The sequence below is a fragment of the Colletotrichum godetiae genome (assembly GCF_030913485.1).
Source record: "Colletotrichum godetiae strain CBS 193.32 chromosome Unknown BDP55scaffold_73, whole genome shotgun sequence".
Taxonomy (NCBI): Eukaryota; Fungi; Ascomycota; class Sordariomycetes; order Glomerellales; family Glomerellaceae; genus Colletotrichum; species Colletotrichum godetiae.
Window position 1 is genome coordinate 1 of NW_026851321.1, and position 18025 is coordinate 18025.

At 47.9% G+C, this 18025-nt stretch overlaps 6 protein-coding genes across 6 annotated transcripts; 2 read left to right on the top strand and 4 right to left on the bottom strand.

Annotated features, from left to right (window-relative positions):
- Positions 1-720: 720 nt before the first annotated feature.
- BDP55DRAFT_708191 (uncharacterized protein) lies at positions 721-1632 on the bottom strand (the record flags this gene model as incomplete). The annotated part of the gene is made up of 2 exons (XM_060578095.1): positions 721-1268; positions 1317-1632. The coding sequence occupies 2 exons, from the start codon at positions 1630-1632 to the stop codon at positions 721-723; spliced, it is 864 nt and encodes a 287-aa protein (XP_060423192.1).
- A 1934-nt stretch (positions 1633-3566) lies between these two features.
- On the bottom strand, positions 3567-5002 carry BDP55DRAFT_594052 (uncharacterized protein). Its single transcript, XM_060570958.1, has 2 exons — positions 4445-5002; positions 3567-4388 (listed from the first exon to the last, which is right to left on the bottom strand). Exons 1-2 carry the CDS (start codon positions 4645-4647, stop codon positions 3761-3763), a joined length of 831 nt encoding a protein of 276 aa, XP_060423193.1. The 5' UTR covers positions 4648-5002; the 3' UTR covers positions 3567-3760.
- A 1680-nt stretch (positions 5003-6682) lies between these two features.
- Positions 6683-8127, bottom strand: BDP55DRAFT_682608 (uncharacterized protein). Its single transcript, XM_060576273.1, has one exon. The coding sequence runs from the start codon at positions 8062-8064 to the stop codon at positions 6736-6738; it is 1329 nt and encodes a 442-aa protein (XP_060423194.1). The 5' UTR covers positions 8065-8127; the 3' UTR covers positions 6683-6735.
- A 3336-nt stretch (positions 8128-11463) lies between these two features.
- Positions 11464-11744, bottom strand: BDP55DRAFT_720619 (uncharacterized protein; the record flags this gene model as incomplete). The annotated part of the gene is made up of 2 exons (XM_060578480.1): positions 11464-11568; positions 11614-11744. Coding segments are annotated over 2 exons (234 nt in total), but the record flags the coding sequence as incomplete, so codon positions are not given.
- Positions 11745-13472: 1728 nt separating this feature from the next.
- BDP55DRAFT_734059 (uncharacterized protein) lies at positions 13473-13944 on the top strand (the record flags this gene model as incomplete). The annotated part of the gene is made up of 3 exons (XM_060580164.1): positions 13473-13640; positions 13701-13727; positions 13786-13944. 3 exons carry the CDS (start codon positions 13473-13475, stop codon positions 13942-13944), a joined length of 354 nt encoding a protein of 117 aa, XP_060423196.1.
- A 1331-nt stretch (positions 13945-15275) lies between these two features.
- On the top strand, positions 15276-16134 carry BDP55DRAFT_682612 (uncharacterized protein). The gene is made up of 2 exons (XM_060576274.1): positions 15276-15716; positions 15769-16134. Exon 1 carries the CDS (start codon positions 15537-15539, stop codon positions 15705-15707), a length of 171 nt encoding a protein of 56 aa, XP_060423197.1. The 5' UTR covers positions 15276-15536; the 3' UTR covers positions 15708-15716; positions 15769-16134.
- The last annotated feature ends 1891 nt before the right edge of the window (positions 16135-18025 follow it).

The window sequence follows — 18025 nt, forward strand, 5'->3', positions numbered from 1 at the left end:
AGTGTAGATTCAGATGCCGCCTCTTTACTTACCAACACGCCTATATGGTGACGAGATGAATTACGCGGTGCAGTACTACTTCATGTTTGTCACACATAATTGAGTGCCTTTTGGCTTGCGCTTAGACCCCGCATTGTGCGACACCTTGAGGCTTTCATTTCGCGCAACATTGAGTTCGTCCTTACAGCGCGGGCTCGGCCTGAATTACCACAAATCACTTGTTTGACGAATGCTATTGAGACGATGGCGAACATCTTAGCCAAAACCATGTCATCTGTTACCCAGGTTTCTAAATGCGATGTCATTGGATTGGTCTGAAAATCGGACAACATGGCCAAACCCTATTCGATGCGTACTAACGGCATGGACCAAGAGTTCTCATACTTGACGTAGATGTTTACCATCAGCATCGAAGGGTTGCGTTAGCATATATTGCTTTAAATCAAGCATTTAAGTCTTTTGAAGTGACTCAGGAAGGTAGAGCTACTTAGAGTTGAATGAGACCAGTGCCTAGGTTAATGATGGCTAGCGGGTGTGATGTGGTCAGTGTTGTGGTTTATCATCTGCACATCTGGAATTGGTATAGAGACTTGATCGGTGAGCGAGAAACCAGGCGTTAAGACAGAGAACTTTGATATGAGACCTGGTGATTTCTATCTCCAGTTCTTGAAAAAGCGTTGATCCGATGCAACCACCGTAGTCAGAACTAGATGTCATTATCTAAAAAAAAAAAAAGTCCTCCGGAGACGTTGCTCGGACATCAAGCTTATCGTTGTCGATCTTTGCCATATCCCAAATACCGTTATTAGTATAAAACTGATAGAAGTACGACATATACTGGAAAAAGTCCCTCGGTGTAGCTGACTTACGGGCCTCGAATGTAATAGACTTGAGGTCTTCATCAGTACCCCTGATCTTGAAGCTGACCTCTTTTCCCTTTACCCTTTGGTACACTGTGGGAAGGTCTCGGACGGAATGAATACCGGAGACTGTATTCCAGCATCCACCCTCCTCGGTGTTGTCTCTAGAAATTATTGCAGCCGTGAAATCAGCTGCGTCGCGCTCCGTGGACCAAGGCATTGGCTTATCTCCGTTGCCCCAGAAACTCGCGGACTTGTCTCTACCATCCCAGTAGCCATTCAGCTCGACATCTCCAGGAGAATGATCAGGATAGACCCAGAATACCTCGGCCAAGACACCTGTGAAGATGTAAATCGGGTTGATGGGCGAGCTTAGCTCGGCGATGCGGCGGAAAGCAATGAAAGGATCTTAGCTCTCGTGCATGTCCAAAGGATCTCGAATCCAGTCATTGTTACATGTCGAGAGAACAAATCGACGAATGTTGGTGCGCTCAGCCGCCCTGAGGAGGAAAAGTTGCCTGTCAAATTGTAGCTCGGTCGGAAACACTCCATACGCACAGATGACTGCTTCAGTTCCTTTGCAAGCTCTGTCAAGGGCCTCGATGTCATAATGCTTGTTGGTAAGGATGAAATCTTCCAATTTGGCGCGGCGGGTAGCCGTAAGTTTCGCGGGGTTGCGGCCTAAACCACGGACTTGATGCCCTCGAGCATGGAGAGCGTCGACCAGCTTTTGGCCGATATTGCCACTTACACCAGCGACAAGAACAAGCATTTCAAGCACAAAGCAAACTTATTTAGTATTTGGTGTTGTGTGGAGAGTTGAACTTGTAAATAGTGACTGTTGATAAAAGAGGTTTTGGTGATGTCGAGTCCTTCAAGAATGATGCTGGATTCCAGGAGACGAGTCTCCCGCATCAGTGCGGGGTTTTGCTGCTCAAGCGAATTCATATGATAATTGATGCAGCTTTAGAAGAAGAGTGGTTAACACTGCATGAAAAGATGAAGTATCTCCGGGCCCTGCGCGTCACTTTGACATCGTGTTGGTGATGGACACTTGATGTTTGCATCAGCCCCATGTCTAGCGTCGGGCAGCAGGCCTTTTGCAGCATCAAGAGCCGACAAGAAAGTGATTAAGGGGATATATGTTTTACACATACTTACTTGGGAACATTTCTGGGAGATGGGGGAGGCTTTTAGGCTCCTTTAAAGAATCCAAGCCTTGCTTGCACTTCCGCCTGGCGAGACAGGGCTGAGCAAGGCACTGGAAGAGGTTGACATGACTTCAAAGAAAGCTCATTGCCACGTGCTGCATCTTGATTCAGAGCAATGATATTGATCAGCTAATCGTGTTTTATGACATGAGCAGAAAGAGATCTCGTAGGGTGATTGAAGAATGATTGGAGGCACCTTCCAGTCACCGAGGTGAACAAGCACGGACTTATAAATCGACATTAACGTGGTGAAGTACATACAGTAGGCATGCTATGGGATCGACAATAGTTTACTTCCACTACAATCTCAGAGTATTTATAAACCGACGAGAGGGGACTATTTCCCGGGACTTGCAACATTCGCGCAGCTGTTCAATGTTCATGGTCGAGAGGTAGACCATGCGGGAAGCTCCAACCGATCAGACCCGTGTAATGACAGGCTACCTGTCGTGACATCGGATCATAAATCTCCAGTGTCCATTTGAATGAATAATAGGCTAATTGTGCATCCTTTACCTAGCTACCTTATGCACAAGAAAGTAGGTAAGTAAGGTGTTACACATATGCATCGATATAGATAGGATGATTCCGCCTTGAGAGGCTTTAGTCAGTGGTTCCGATACCATACTCAATTTGCCAAGCCTCATTTCCAAGACTTGAGCCGGTGAGCTATGACTGACAGGATCAATTGAGACATCATTGACCCATCTTCATCCCTTATAGCGTCTCTTCAATCGCGCGATATTCATTATTCCAGTCTTTCGCACGAAAAGACGTTTCACATCCGAGGATATGACTCTGCTCAAGGCAATTCCGTAACCTGATTTGGGAAACCTTTTTCTTGGCAGACTCTCTGGATCATGACTATTGGTTCTTGGCTATGTGGTGTCACTTATAAGATAGAGTGTCTAAGTAGCATCTGTAGGCTTCCACTTTTTTGATACTGCAGGGAGCCGAAAAGCAGAGCTTCTCCTCCCAAAGTAGGTTGCCACCTAAAAAGTGCATTGAAGGACAGTTTGTCTACAAACAAACATTAAGACAGACGCGCCATACTTCTAGCATGATTACGCAGCTCTGACGCAAACAAATTAGTCCAAGCGGCGATGGCAACATAGAGGCAAAGAATGACAACACCAAGGTTGAATAGATAAAAAGTTGGACGTGCTAGCGCCAGGCATCTTAGAATCTAATTAATGCAGCTTACTATATGCATCAGTCAGATTTAGATGAAGAACAAACAACGAAGAAAAAGCCCTGGTCTACGGATGTCGCCGCGAACGATCACTTCCCGTCTCTGCACATTGGCAAATAGGAATTCCAGGTGTGAAATCTTAAGCAACCAAGCCAAGGCAAAGGTTTCTTTTTTCAAGGGAAATGAAGGGAATGGATCCTCCAAGCCCTACAAACCGGAATCGATCCGAGCTTATCTTTCCGATAACCTAGTTCCATGTCACAGACTCACAGTTGAGAACTCGAGTGGCGGTGGGGACTGTTGAGTCAAAATGTCTCTTGATCATTTGCTTGGAAAAAGAAACCCCGAAGGCCGCCAGTGCGGGCGGAAACAGAGTTTTTCGGTAACTGCAAGTCTATGAAGGGTATTTCGTTTTCTCATGTATGTACAAGGGTGTGCCAAACATCTCCCGGACCACCCAATCAACCTTCCTGATTGTTGCGTATGGCAAGCCAAAATTACTCAAGCTTCTCAATCTCAGCGTCGTGGGGAACCAAGCTGAGGTGGTGCAGGTCGCCACGAACCTCCTTCTTGACCCAAGCGGCGTTGCGTCGCTTGAACATCATCTTGGGCAAGACCTGGTTGAGGCAGACGTCGACCTTCATGCAGGTACCGCCGGAGCAGCAGCTCTGCTTGATGCAAACCTCGCCGTTGCTGCAGTCGTTGGTAGTGTCGCAGGACGGGCTGCAGTCATTGGGCTGGGCGCAAACCTTGCGGCCCTCGACGGTCTGGAAACAGACGCAACCGTTCTCGCTGGAGCAGACGGGAATGACGCGGTCGCCGCAGCTCCACGTGTTGCTGCACTCAAGAGCCGGGCGAGTGACATTGACGAAGGGAGCGAGGGTGGTGGTAGAGACGAAGGTGACAGTCGAGGTGACGATGGGGGTCGGCGCGTTGGTCGTGGCGGCTGTGGCACCGAAGCAGGAGCAGGCGGAGCTGTAGCGGCTCTCGTCGACGCAGGCGGAAGCGTAGGCCGGGATGGCCTTGGTGGCGGAGATGGGAGTCTCGGCTGCCTGGCGTTGGAAGATGGTCTTGGTAGCGTTGGCCGTGATGGTCTGGATGCTGCTCTCCGTGATGTAGACGGTGCTGTGGCAGGTTTGTCAGCCTGAATGATTAGAGTGACACTGCTTCAGGAAGCTTACGAGGTGGCCGGAATCTGGGTCACGGCGAGGAACGAGCTGCACTCTGCCATGCGAAGCTCCATGGTGGCAGTTCCGAATCGAGTTGCCCGCACGGCGCGGAGGCAGTTGTCAGCATTGCAGCCGCCTTGACGACCAGCCAGGTTGGCAACCTCGGGGAGGGCCGCAGCCGCGGCAGCGAAAGCAGCAACAATGTAGCACTTCATCTTGAAAGAATGAGTGAGTGAGTGTGGTGTTGTAGTGACTGTGATACTCGTGGTCGAAAACGACAAGAGACCTTGAGAGCAAGTGAAAGAACGAAGAATGAAGATGTTACTCAGTGTGCCTTGTCCCCTCTCAATCTTGAAGTGAGAGACGCCAACACGTCCATCTTATATCTCTGCATTTGTCCCTGGCTGAGCTACCTTACCGCGTGGGATGTCAACCTTAGGGAAGATAGAACACACTATGCAAGGGGAACATGGGTCTAGTAGCGCCTCAGCAACCAGCAAGAAAAGCAAACGGCTCTCAAACCTCGACGTCTTAGGGTTAATAACATGCATGTCGCCGTCATTAGTCCCGTGTCCAAACAAGCTTAGATGGTTTAGGGGCAAACAAGACATTGGAAAAAGCATCTGAGTGCCCCTTTTCATTAGTGGGAGAAGAAAAAGTGGGAATACGTCTAACCCCTCCTCCGGAGCTTAGGACGGCACGCTGCATAACTGACGGGGAAGAATTTGACTCCGAGCCGGAATGGGCGCCGGACGTTATGTTTGCCATAGTGAATGGTCCGAGGGCGTGGAAACCTGCAGCTAGGTAACTTACATGAGAGCCTCACCGCCGAGCTCCTGAGCTCCTCTGTGGTCACCCCTGGCTTGCCTGGCTCGTTCCCGGAGTAGTGCTGTTAAGTTGTATGTTTGGAGGCTCACGTTTGCCAAGGACCTGCAGTAGCGCGGCGCATCGATGTCAACGGCGCCGTCGAAAGCCCACCGAAGCCTCCCGCTAACGCCCAATTTGGGCCTTTTTCACAGCTCGCGGCTTCCAAGTATTGTACTTGGCCGTGCGTTCATGTTGAAGAGGAATCAATAAAAATGTCCGTGGGCGATAAGCTCTCCTCAGAATCACGTTTCCGCGCAACCTGGACTAGAATATCCTTTGTTCACCGTGGTCGAGGTATAATGTACAATGCACACTAGAGCTACCAGTCCTGGGTTATGCAACTTGTGGCATAGGTAGTCTGCCGGTTTTGCATTTGACTTGTGCCCCTTTTCCCTAGTGTCTCTTGATCAGTTGACTGACGTCACTTCCAATGTTTCTTGATGAACAGAAACATTGCTTCCGGCTTTAATCGAATTCCCTTGGCTTCTCTGTCGGCCGCAATGACTGCTTCGCATCGCGGGCTTATTTGCGACTCGGTGACTTGGCACTTTATCTGCCCCGGTATTATTTTAGGTACCATTAAGCTCGTGGATCTCAAGAACCCCCAAGCTAATTATCCCTGCAGGGCCATGGCCAATATGCAAATGCCGATGTGATCAGCAAGGAGCCCTGCTCACCTTAATTCACGAACAACATCGACCTGCGAAACCCAAGCCGGAATGCAATCCTTCAATACTACACCACAAACAAGACAAACACGGAAAAGCCCGCTTATGATGCGGGAACAGACGTTCGTATCGAGCGCGACTCCGGCAACGCGACAGCACGGTCCAGAACAACCAGAACGATGCCAGCTGGAGGCCCCCAACCTGTCCAGCTTAGCGCGATTGTGGCTGATCTAAATCCGAGCAAAGCGTACCGACTTGGCGAGAGACGGTGACCATGAGCCGTTGTGGCTTGGTTTTAGTGTCATTGACTAGCACCTCCAAAGGTTAATCACGAAGACTTTCCTGGGCATTTGGAAGCCAAGCATAGAGGTCGAGAGTTCCGTGTGCCATTTGGCTACGCGCTCGTTCGACGTCGCTTCGAAGCTCTGGGGTCGCGGCTGAGAATGATGGCATTGATGCAAACCTTTAGCTGTGGTTGGGACCAGAGTCGTCTTGGCAACCAAAAGCTATCGCAACACTGAGTGAATGCTATTTGAATGGGATGGAACCGGTGGGCTGTAAGGGGGCATGTCCATTACGGTCAGTATCAACATGAGATTGCAAAATTGACTGAATTGTGGGTATTGTTTCTTGTAGACCAACAGTGGAATTCGAAATACGTTTACGATCCTAACTCACTGTATTAGGAAGAAGGTTCAGGAATCACTCAGCGTCGGGAAGTTTGAAATCAAAATGTATTTTAGTTCAATTCTAAACTACATAGCAGGCTCAAGCTGTTTCCGTGCTTAACCTAGAAGGATGGTGAGAGGCGCTGCGGTAGGAAAACGCTTCCGCATGAGCCTGGGCAGGTGAGAAGGGCCATGGTAGCTCAGCAGGAACTTTTCGCACGTCAAAATTCAGACCAAGAGCGGAATGCGACTTGGCGGCATCGACCCATGCCACTCTTGTGGCTTGTTCAATCTCAAAGTCCCATGTGCTTTCCCATATGAACGTTGCGACAGCGTCTTCCCCAGTAGAGTAACGGAAACAGCCTGCCGAAAGGATGTATTGCTCCCGAGCGTTCCAGATTTCCATCACTCTCAACTTTGGCATCCGTCGGGCAGCTCTAGCGGCCGATAATAGGAGCTTGTTTGTCATCTCGGGTGCCTTGTCCCAGATAGAATGAGACGTCAGACTGATGAGTCGCAGTTCAGGCCAATCAGGGAGAACGGTGCTGGCCTGCGAGAATGGGCGCTCTTTCATGGGCTGGTCCATCATGTGGGAAAATAAGTCAGTCGCATCTATGGCGAACGAGACGCATAGTTCCTCTAGCCCACGGCTCTTTTGATACAGTTGCTCAGGGATGCCCTGATGCGTGCGAATGTATTCGACCCAATCATGTTGCGTGTTCAAGTTGCTCTGGTCGCAAGATTCTCGGATAGTCAGCGACTTCACTTCCACTGGAGCAATCTGCCAATCCGTGAGAAGGCAAAGCTTGTGCTTATGTCCAGGGCGGCAACCGATTTCGTAGTTGTATTCCAACATGTCCAGACCGGGGGCAAGTCCGTTCAATACGAGGTCGGCAAGCTCGGGCCCAGTGCTGCGGGAAATGTATGATTGTGGTTTCACGATGCGGAGCGACCGCACGCAACCGATTGACCAGGTTCGCTGCTGCAATAGCTCTCCTCCGTACGTGAATAGGGGGGGACCGCAAGGCCGGACTTCGATAATTTCGAGGTCTATCTTGGCATCTCCCGCCTTCCAGGTCTGCAACAGGTCGAACAGGGCGACTACGACCCCCGCAAACGCCCTCCTGTAGCCCTTGGAAGTCTTGGTGGCGTCATAGTCGATGCGGACACGGAGTCGCTTTAGGGCGCTCTGGCGTGGTTTGGTAAGAATTTTGCGGGCTTGGGAAACCCTGCGGCGGCTTGAAGTTGGTTTTTGTGAATAAAGAGATACGGATATCTCTTCAAAGGTGAAGGGCTCGATGATTTTCTGCCACTCGGACGAGATGGAAGCGTATCGTGCTAGTGTTTGATTCTCGTTGCTACCGCACCCGAGGAGATGTCCCCAGATTTGGTTTTTCAGCTCATTGGGTAGATCATTCCACCAAGCCATTGCAACAACAGACTGTCGTGGGCAAGAAATGGTAATGGCGGTTGCCAAGTCTGCAAATGTGTAGACAAACAGGGGATGGATGGCCTCACAGGCTCCAAGTTAAGGTTGTTTCAACACAGCCACAGCTATCTAGCCACCGGCAGTTAAAGCTCAGCCACTCACAGGCACCCACGTGCCGACACAAAGAAATCTGTAATCGACCCGTCTGAAGTAAACAGTTGCGGATGCTAGACTGTTGGGGGTAAGGAACATGAAGCCTTAAGCCAATCCACAAATTCTCCCTGATGTAACTATGGAAATGCGTACTCTGAAGCTGTGGTCGGTTCGGTTGGTGACCGGTTGTCATCATACTAAGACAAAATCGATATTTTTAGTCGAGGAGGCAGAACATTGGTTGTTCATTTAATCCTTTGAGCAGAACATAGGTACTGTATTACCTGCCCCAGATGTTTGCAACTTCTACCGCCCGCAGACTCCCGCAGACACTTCCAAAGAAATGTCATCCCTTCTGGCCAGAAGGTTGAACATTGAAAATTCCCGGCTTTTTTTGTAATCCCTGATCAGCAATCCTAGTAATCACACTATGCCTAATAGCGCATGCTTCCCTAACCACCAACTCATAGGATGGCTTCACCACAATCTCTCGGGAGCTGACTGTCTTAATGGGGGCTTTGGGACCTTGCACGCTTGGTTTTCCTGGAGTCGACAACATCCCAGCCAACACAAGCTCATTTGGCAGTGAAGGTCCATTCGGTTGAGACTCGGCTGGAGCCAACAAAGGACTGCGCCGTGACTTCACTTCAGAATGAGTGATCCGCCGATCGTCGGCCCCAAGTTCATGTTGATGGGCAATCACCACCTAGGTAGGTAACCAATGCAAAGAAGCTGTTCACGACAAACAATTCCGTCATGAAACTTGGTTGATCAAATCTCACAAAGTAACAATCCAAATGAAGTCAAACAGAAAGGATGCGAATACCATGACTGAAATATATTATACGTAGTATGAATAATAAGTCGTCAGACTGTACGAGAGCGTTTCCTTAAATCCTTAAATGGTCGACCACCTGTGGACTTTGCTTGACAAGTCTCTTAGAATATGACCTTATTTCACGTCGCTCAATGCATCATCCTCGATGCTTCTGTATATAAAGCCTACTTGCTTGCCAATCTCACAGCTGATGTTAAAAGAATTTCCGCGATCACAGACCTCTTGTACACCAACTGCGACGAAGCTACAGCGTCGAGTTGGACTTTTTGTTACATTTCCAAACATGAAAGCCCATCTTGTCTGAACCTAGACCACCCTTAGTTGCTGTTGGTGAGCTTGCTGTCAAAAAGCCTACGCCTTTGATTTCCTGTGCACTCTGACCTGGAACGTATATCTTACAAACAAGACATTCTCGATTGATACCCATCATAATGGAAGCATAATCCGACACTAATCCAAAGGGGATTTGGAGCTCTATCCAGAACCAGATACTCCATTACACAATCGTAGAAGATCTCATGGGCCGCGACGACCAAGGTCTTCAATGGGTGGAAGACGAGACCTACAAGATAATGCTAGACACCGGAAGTAATAGTGAACTTTTGTTTCTACAATATTGGGAGAATCAAGAAATACAATAATGGATGGAAGAGAAAATTCCAGGCATTTTACTCCTCAATATTGACATGGACGATACCCAGTGGAAAAATGTTTGCAGTATCTCAAGTATCGAGCTTCATTCAAGTTTGGATCGGTCGGATGCGATGGGATAAACCCCAAGTTAAGGATAATTACGGTCCCGAGTCTCTTGTGTTCTTCATGAGATCGTACTGGCACCGCAGGGAATCAGGCAAGACTGCTTCGATCATGATGAAATCTCTCATCTTATTATAGGTAGTAAGTAAAGATCGATTTTCTATCTTTAAATATTTATATATATATAACACAACCCGGTAGGCCGGCCATACAAAGCACGCCCGCCGGCCAAACTACTTACTGCCTATGTAACAGTACGTATAGAAGCGCGGTTCGTCCGCATCTAATTATGGAGCTCTTGTTCTCCATCGAAAAGATGTGAAAGAAATTTATATTACTTTCGAACGCGCCCACAGTGATCAACTGTAGCGGACGTAAAATTATAGCACTAAATCGGCCTTCTAGCGTCACAATCGTATTTCCTGGTCCACGTACCCAGCAGCTTGAGCCACCGTTCACGGCCATGTATGTGTATACACAGGAGGTCTTGTCAAACACCAGCGAACAGCCTATATACACTCATCGGCGGGCAGTAAACTAGAACGAAGCAAATACTTACTATACTTGGCTAGCGTCCTTGAAAACGCGAGGTAGCAAGAGTCTGACAGAGCGAGCCAGGGTTTGGATATAACAAATCGTAACGAAACGACAGTGCTTAGGTTTACTAATCCCGCGGTTAAGCCAGCGAGCCAAAAGGCGCAATGCTCAGTCGGAGACCGAATCCCAAGCTACTAAAGTACGTAACCAACCCGTGACACATCGTGTAAGTTGTAAAAGGCTTTTAATACGATGAACCAGCCAAACTGGCCCCCATTAGACACATGTGTAGATCGCTCTTAGGAGTTGTTCCGCGAGTCAATGATACAGTACTAGCTGCGTATGCAGTCAAGTAGCCATAATCAGGTGACAGGCAACCCATAATGCACTAATGACCGCCCTTTGCGAACATTAGATTGTGTGAGGGCCATCGGTCTACTAACGAGACACAGAGCGAACAAGAGGAAAGAGATATCGCGCTGTGTGACTTACCGGTCGAATGAATATACTATACAGTCTCTCGGCGATTCGACAATGACTTTCACACAAGACCCACGGGCTATTATCGATGGAACATAAAGAAGCTAACCGAGTCTTCTCTACCGTTATCAAGACGTTCCCAAAGTTTATAGCTCACTATATCTTACTGTCATCAATACCATACAGTGATTCCCAAGTTTCGCCTATTTCGGAATCCTGAAGTCAGGCGAAGAAGACTTCAATTTCTTCCAGACACATTGAGCATGTTAGGTACGGCTATCTTGACAAAGGTAGTCGACGGAATAGGCCTATCGTCTTTGCCTATGCCCAGCAGCTCTTTATATGTCCATCAATCTGGTAGAAACCCTTCCCAGTCATCCCCCATGCAAGTGCACTCCTAATTGATGTTGACATCAATCGTGTCTTGAAAGCCACCCGGCATAGCCTTCACAGCCATGGCCTTGTGCGCGGGCAAAGCTTGATTTTCCATATAATTGACCAAACCACTTGTGACGGTGATAGTCTTTTGCAGATTTCCCCCATTGCTGAACTTGACCGCCTTAAACGTATATGTCCACACATTGCGAGCACCTTGACGAACCCATTGCCCAGCCATGGTGAAAGATATCACGAGACCCAATTTGACGATCGACTGCGGGTTCTCTACTCCGTGGGGAATTGGGATCTCGTCCCACACGCGCTTTTCGAGGCCTGAGCCATGATTCTCGGATCTCTCGGCGCTGAAAGTAATTAGATGAGTACGTAGGGAGGATGTATTAACATACAGGTCTGAGCCAGCTTGTTCGATGTTCAACTCGGGAGTGATGTCTGTATCAGGATGAGAAGGACCCTTGGTATGGTCGATGGCTAAGGCAGAGAGTCCACCCACAACACCAAGAACACAGAAGAATTTCATATTGAATATTGTTAAGTAGATTCAGTTGGACTTTATTGTGGTGAGTTGCAGAGTTATTTGACTTGAGAAGAACAATGGTTTCTTGATTTCGTTCGAAGATGCTGCCGGAATAAAAGGGAGAGAGACGAGAAAATGGAAAAGGAAATTTGAAGGAAGAAAGGAAATGAACACCTCCGGAAATTTCGATGAGTTTTTAATTACCGTATTGCTTTGATGGCAGGAAAGCTTCATGGATAGAATAAATCTGAGCGTTCAAGATATTATTTTCCAGGGGGGTTGTCTATGCTATGTCGCTCTCAGTAGGCTTCGGTAGCGCGATTTTTAGGTTTCACTCAAGCAGAAGAGTCACGAACAACGCGCTATACCAAGGTTTAATTTGATGGAATGATGCTGTCGAAGGAAGAGAGTAAATGAATCAGAGTCAGCGTTCTGATAGACGGCCTCAGGACTATGGCCATATTCCTGCGCGAAGAACATTCCATCCATGTTGCGACCAAGCTCACTCCCCGAGAGTGTGCCGGAATAGGCTGGCGGGGCGACACGGAGAGATTCTGACTTGGAGTACTTGATCAGAATTAAGATCATCGACACCCAGCAGTCATATGCATATTACCCATATCCGGCGAGCCTGGAGAGATATCAAACCCCGGTTAGACTCAGGCCGGTCTAGTCCGTAGAAGTGATTATTTCAGTCAAATATGTCTGTTCACCAGCCTTCGTTGTGATCGTCGACGCCTTTAATGGCAGTGGTCTGACGTATGTGTTAGGTTATACGACCAGTTCGGTTCTGGACTCTTACGGCTTCCTATGAGAGACTTTCTCTGCCACGGGCAATAAATCAGATGTGTCCGTTTTAGCGTCATATTATTGAGATGAGGATGCATAAATGCTTGACTATGCGACGATTCTTTTGCATAATTTCATCTCCGCTATCATGCCATAGCAAATGGGGCGGGCGAGGCTTTACAATATACTCGTTCATATGTCATCCGCATCAATGAACAGACCTAGGCCTCGCTCGATTCATGAAGACAACCAGCTCAATACATTAAGGTTTGAGTGGTCTTCCAAACTGTTTTGCATACGTAGGTTCTGCGCCAGAGCGTGTTACTGATACCTGACAGTAAGTTCAAGGGAGAGATCTAGAACGACTTGTGCAATATTAGTGAGCAGATCACAAGGAACAGCCAATATATTCTAACCCTGAAGACTTTGGTTTCAAACCGTGATGAACAGCAGGAGTCGACAGAATGTTAAAACCTTCACAAAGTTTGATTATGTGTGAGGTAGTGAACTGAAATAAAGAACTTGGCCTCGTGTTCTACAAGTTGTACTATTGATTATGATCATTGGGATTACGAGGCTGTCAACAGCCCCATAAATAGTATGTTAATGTCAGATGAGGCGCCACAACTGCTCCGCAATTGTGGGACCCCACTTCTGATCTGGCAGTTAATTTCCGGTGCAAGTGCTACTTGTAATCATCGAACCAGGCTGACCAAAATCTCTTGACTTACTATCATTCTAATAAATTCTTCGCGACTTTTCATAGGTATTCTCGTCCTGCTGCAATATGACTGAGTCTTGGAGTACATAAAAGCTCGATTCTCCGACGTCGAATTTCCATTATCGCGCACTTCTTGTCAGTAACATCAGCATCATCATCGCACATTATCACAAGACAACCATCTGTCTCTTCAATCTGTTCGATTCAACCAAGTCGCCAGCATGAAGTTCTCTGCCTCCATCGTCGTCGCCGCTCTCGGAGCCTTCTTCGCCCCCGGCGTCGCCGCTGACCCTCACTACGAGTGCTCCTGCAGCACCTGGAACGGCAGGGGCTGGACTTACGATTGGCAGCTGACCTTCAACGCCTGCAAGAACAACTACGAGGGCGAGGTAAGTACTACGAAGTCTGTATTTCAAGGCGAGGGCGGGCCTTAGCTAACGTTATGACAGGCCAACTATAACCACGGCCAGGGCAGGGTAAGTAGACGGAGCCTTGTGACAATGAATTCTAGTGCTAATATTTTGCGATCTAAAGTGCAAATGGTTCTCCCATAAGCGCGTCGATGGTGATGACTGGAACCGAGTATGCGAAGCGCAGGCTCGTGATGGATACTACCCCGTGGCTAATGATGTCATTGACTCTACTCAGCCGAAGATTACTGGAAAGTCTGGCCACGGGTTCTGCAAGCGGTAGATGTTTTTGGAGAGACTCTATATAGCTCTTTGAGCTGAGTTTTTTTTTTTCTTCTTAATAAGAAAAACAAAGAATTGTAGACACTTGACAGAGCCTTGAAATATGTTCCATATCTTGAACGTCAGTGCCCCTGTAGGAGTGACATCTGTATTGAGAATGTAAGCTGAAGGAGGAAAGGAATTGAAAGCAGGACTCGTGCTACTTCCGCGAGGAGGGCGGTCGTCGTGGGCAGAATCGCCTGGGCAGAGCAAGAATCCACTAGTCCGGTCCAGCCTGTAGCAAAACGTTGGCGAATATGTTAGCTTCAAGACTCGAAGCCTATTGTGTGCCTGCTGACATGATTACGTACATCTACCCTGGAGCATGTTAACCTAGAAAAAGCGCTTTTGTTGGCACATGCGCGACATTTTGCAGGCTCGAGGATATGATAATTCTCTGCAATTTCCGGCTCATGAAGTATGGCTGAATACATGACCAGAATATATTGTCCGGATCGAAAGTTAAATGAGATTATACTCGCAGGAAAGTCCACATGGTCGCTGAACTCTAAAGGGGCTCGGGCGCAGTGCGTCCTATGATGTGTCGTTAAAGTCCCCGATCATCTCGCAATTGTTGATTGATATGGTCATTTCTGAGCCACGAAATTGATTCTTGCGAAGTTGATTTCTCGCAAATTCCAGGCGATCAGCCTATTAAAAGTATCATTGATTAACGGCACCTTACTTCCAAGGTAGTGAGAGGCAGAAGTCTTGCGGACTTCTATATTGCAGGCAAAAGTGCTGTTCTCAACTATTTCCGATAATATATGGGCTTGGGGGCTTTCCGTCTTTCGAGGATTGAATACCAACCACATTTCGCCTGCACCGATATCCTCGCCCTTGTTCTTCTTGTTTCTTTCCTACGCTTTTTCTCCAAAGTTATAACCATGAAATTCCTTGCAGCGTTGGGCCTCGCCACGGCGGTCTCGGCCCTGGCTGTCTCGCCCCTCGAGCATGCTCCTGCCGCGGGCAGTGCCAAAAGCTCTGTCCAGATCGTTGGATCCGAAGTCAAGTCTTCCGAGATTGTCAAGTACGTTCCGTAGTGTTCATCTTTGAGGTGCGTGTCTGATCCCGAAGCAGTGTCGACAAATCTGACGATGAGCTCTCCGCACCCTCAATGGCCCTAAAGAAGCGCATCGACGGCATCATCGTCCCCCACGGCGTCGCTACCGCCAAGTCCCTCTTGCTCGCAGGAGTGACTGTTTCCTTCCGAATGGTCGGCGGCTGGGTTAAGCAAAACGGTCGCAACGTCTGGACGTACACCTGCAAGGGCATTGTCTTGCAGAACAACAATGACAGGAAGGCGGTCAGTATTTTTGCCACTGGCATCAAGTACCTGACCAACTACATCATGTCGGAGGGCAGAGTCTGGACCGTAAATGCTCCGCCGGAAGGTTTTGCGGACACGGTCAGTATCAATATTGGAAAAGCTTAATTTACAGCTACAGTATGTGCCAAAAGCAGGCTCTGTCCAAGTAGAATCTTCTGGTTCTCTAAGCGCACGAACTCGTTTTAATAGTGATTCGAACTGATTGTTTAATCCAGAAATGGCTTATGCCAGCAACAGATGTGAACCAAGGTGATGCCATGAACCAAATGGATCTCCCAATGCATCGTCAGGCGCACAGGGAGATGCTCCACCACCGTAATCGGATTAGCACCGGTCACGGGGGCCATGAGCTATTCCAAATTACTCCGAACCCCCAAAGGCCTGACTTATGCTAGTGTAATACTCTAAAGCCCTCATTAGATATCGTTCGTGAGGAAGAATGGCATCACGCCTTACTATTTCTTTGGCTTGACGTATATCCCGGAGTTGACGCAGTCGGTCTGCCCGCAATCGCTTGTCTTTACACGTCGCCCGCCCTATTCAGTCTTAAAAAGACACATGCTGACGAACTTGTCGGTGGTTTCTTTGGTTAGCATTTCGATGACTGGGAGAGATTGGAGGGCAATAGTAGTTAGCTTCTACTTGATAGTCTGAGTGATTACGCTGTCCTTCGGGAAGTCGGATTTTTATATTCCAAGATGGATGCTATGAGCCGCTCATTGATTTAAGGCGCCCATGTGATGATGAAGGCAACTTGCTGCCTTGAGGGTCGAGATAGGCTTAATCGACCCCGCTCAATAGCATTACATGATAACCAACGCCGCCTCACAGTACAGTAAGGCATGCTGCTGCCTACCGCCTACCTACAACCAAAATGAGGGGCTCCTTAAACTGAGTACTAAGGTTCTAAAAGGTCACTACCGCACCAATGACATCTTGTTAAGCTCGTCGAGATCCGCCACCGATAATGGAGTTATCATCGCGTTAGGGGCGCAATTGCTTCGAGAGCTGAGACTACTCGACTGAACAAGCAATTGTGTTCATCGGTGTGCTCTAGTTCCTCGGTATTTCGTCTAGTACCTGGGGATGGTTTTGGTTGTCCCTGTGAGTAGAATGCCACACAGTGCGCGAAGAACAGCAATTGCATACTCAATTTGTCTTAGTTGCGGCCGATCCGTCCTCTATTATAGCTAAGAAGGCCTTGCAAAGATTACCTTTCCTGTTGATCAGGGCAACAAAGTGACAGCCTCTCAATCAGTGACGAACTTCAGGATGCGTCTTCAAAATAAGCGTAGAAAGCGGTGTATATAGTCTCGAGAATTGGCTCATGTTGGCATGCGTGCTCGAGCACGAGTTGAGGAGTAGAGCGACATCGTGCTCGAGGGTACGCGAATTGATGCCTGTGAAGTTAAGACTAAAAGCATTCTTATACAGCCTGTCACAAGGACAAGCTTTCTCGCCGAGAAACAGGTTTGAGGATGGCATTCTACATGAGATAAAACAGATGCCCCAGTTGAGCTTGTATTTGGCTGGTTCTTTGAATTCAAGGTGGATGAATGGCATCCGTCCCCTGTAAGTTAGGCGGGTTTACCGTGTCAAAGGGTACTTATATATGACGATAATCAATTAGTGCCTGCAGATAACGGCGTCATTGTTGTAACACTATGAGATTTCGCTTTCTTCTCTGGATCAATGCGTTTCTTTGAAAACAAAACAGCTATTACCACATCCTCTGATTCAATGGGCCAGATGTCGTGCAACCTCAACTTTTACCGCCCACCACTCCTGAAGACACATTAAAAAGTTGTTATCTTTGTTGAGTAATACCTTATTACTGAAGTCCCTTGCGAGACAGGCCCAGGTATCACCCCAACTTGTGCACGCGAGTAGTATGGACCGATTCCAAAGACAGCATCAACACAGTCTCAAAGGAAATGGCTTCCGCGTTATGGCCTTTTTGAGACCGCGCAACCTTGATCCCCTTGCACTCAGAAACACCCCGGGGACAGCAAGCTCCCCTATAGCGTGCAAAGGTTAGCATGGTTAAGAACGAATGCGGGCTTACAATGGATTGCGCTGTTGCACGATTTACGGAAGAATGATAACCGCCTCCAAATTGATACTGTTGGAAACGAGGTTGGCTCAAGGGTAGATCGATCACAATGTCCCTCTATCAAATAATTACCGCCTCAGACGTTCAAGTAGACGATCAAGAGGTTTATGTTGACAAAGGTTTATGTTCAATGACGAGACACGAGGAAACATCGCCGTTTGCCAAGTAGCTCAAGGCGGAGAGGTTCGTTCAGCTCGGGAATTAGTATATGTAGGATGAAGAACAGCCGGTTTCAAGGAGAGCTTTCCGTAAGCTTCCAGCAACCGATCCCTGGAATTATCTTGATCATTGAACACCAATCATCTTATCTCTTCACGGCCACTAAAGACGTTCTTAACGCTTAAGTTTCAAACCCTCACGGCTTACCAATCTTTCCGCTGATGATAGGTGACTCATCAATTGCTTTCTCATCCTCGAAGTGTTAGAAAGCCAACGCTATTATACGTTCCAGCTACCATTACAGTTTCAAACTCAATTTTGTCTGAAGACAAGTTGACGCCAGTCAAATGGTAGTGAGTTCGCTGCAAAATTCTCTTTAATGTCTCCGTATGTTCTAACAGACTGACAAACAAGACCAGAATATTCTCAATAGCCTAAGGT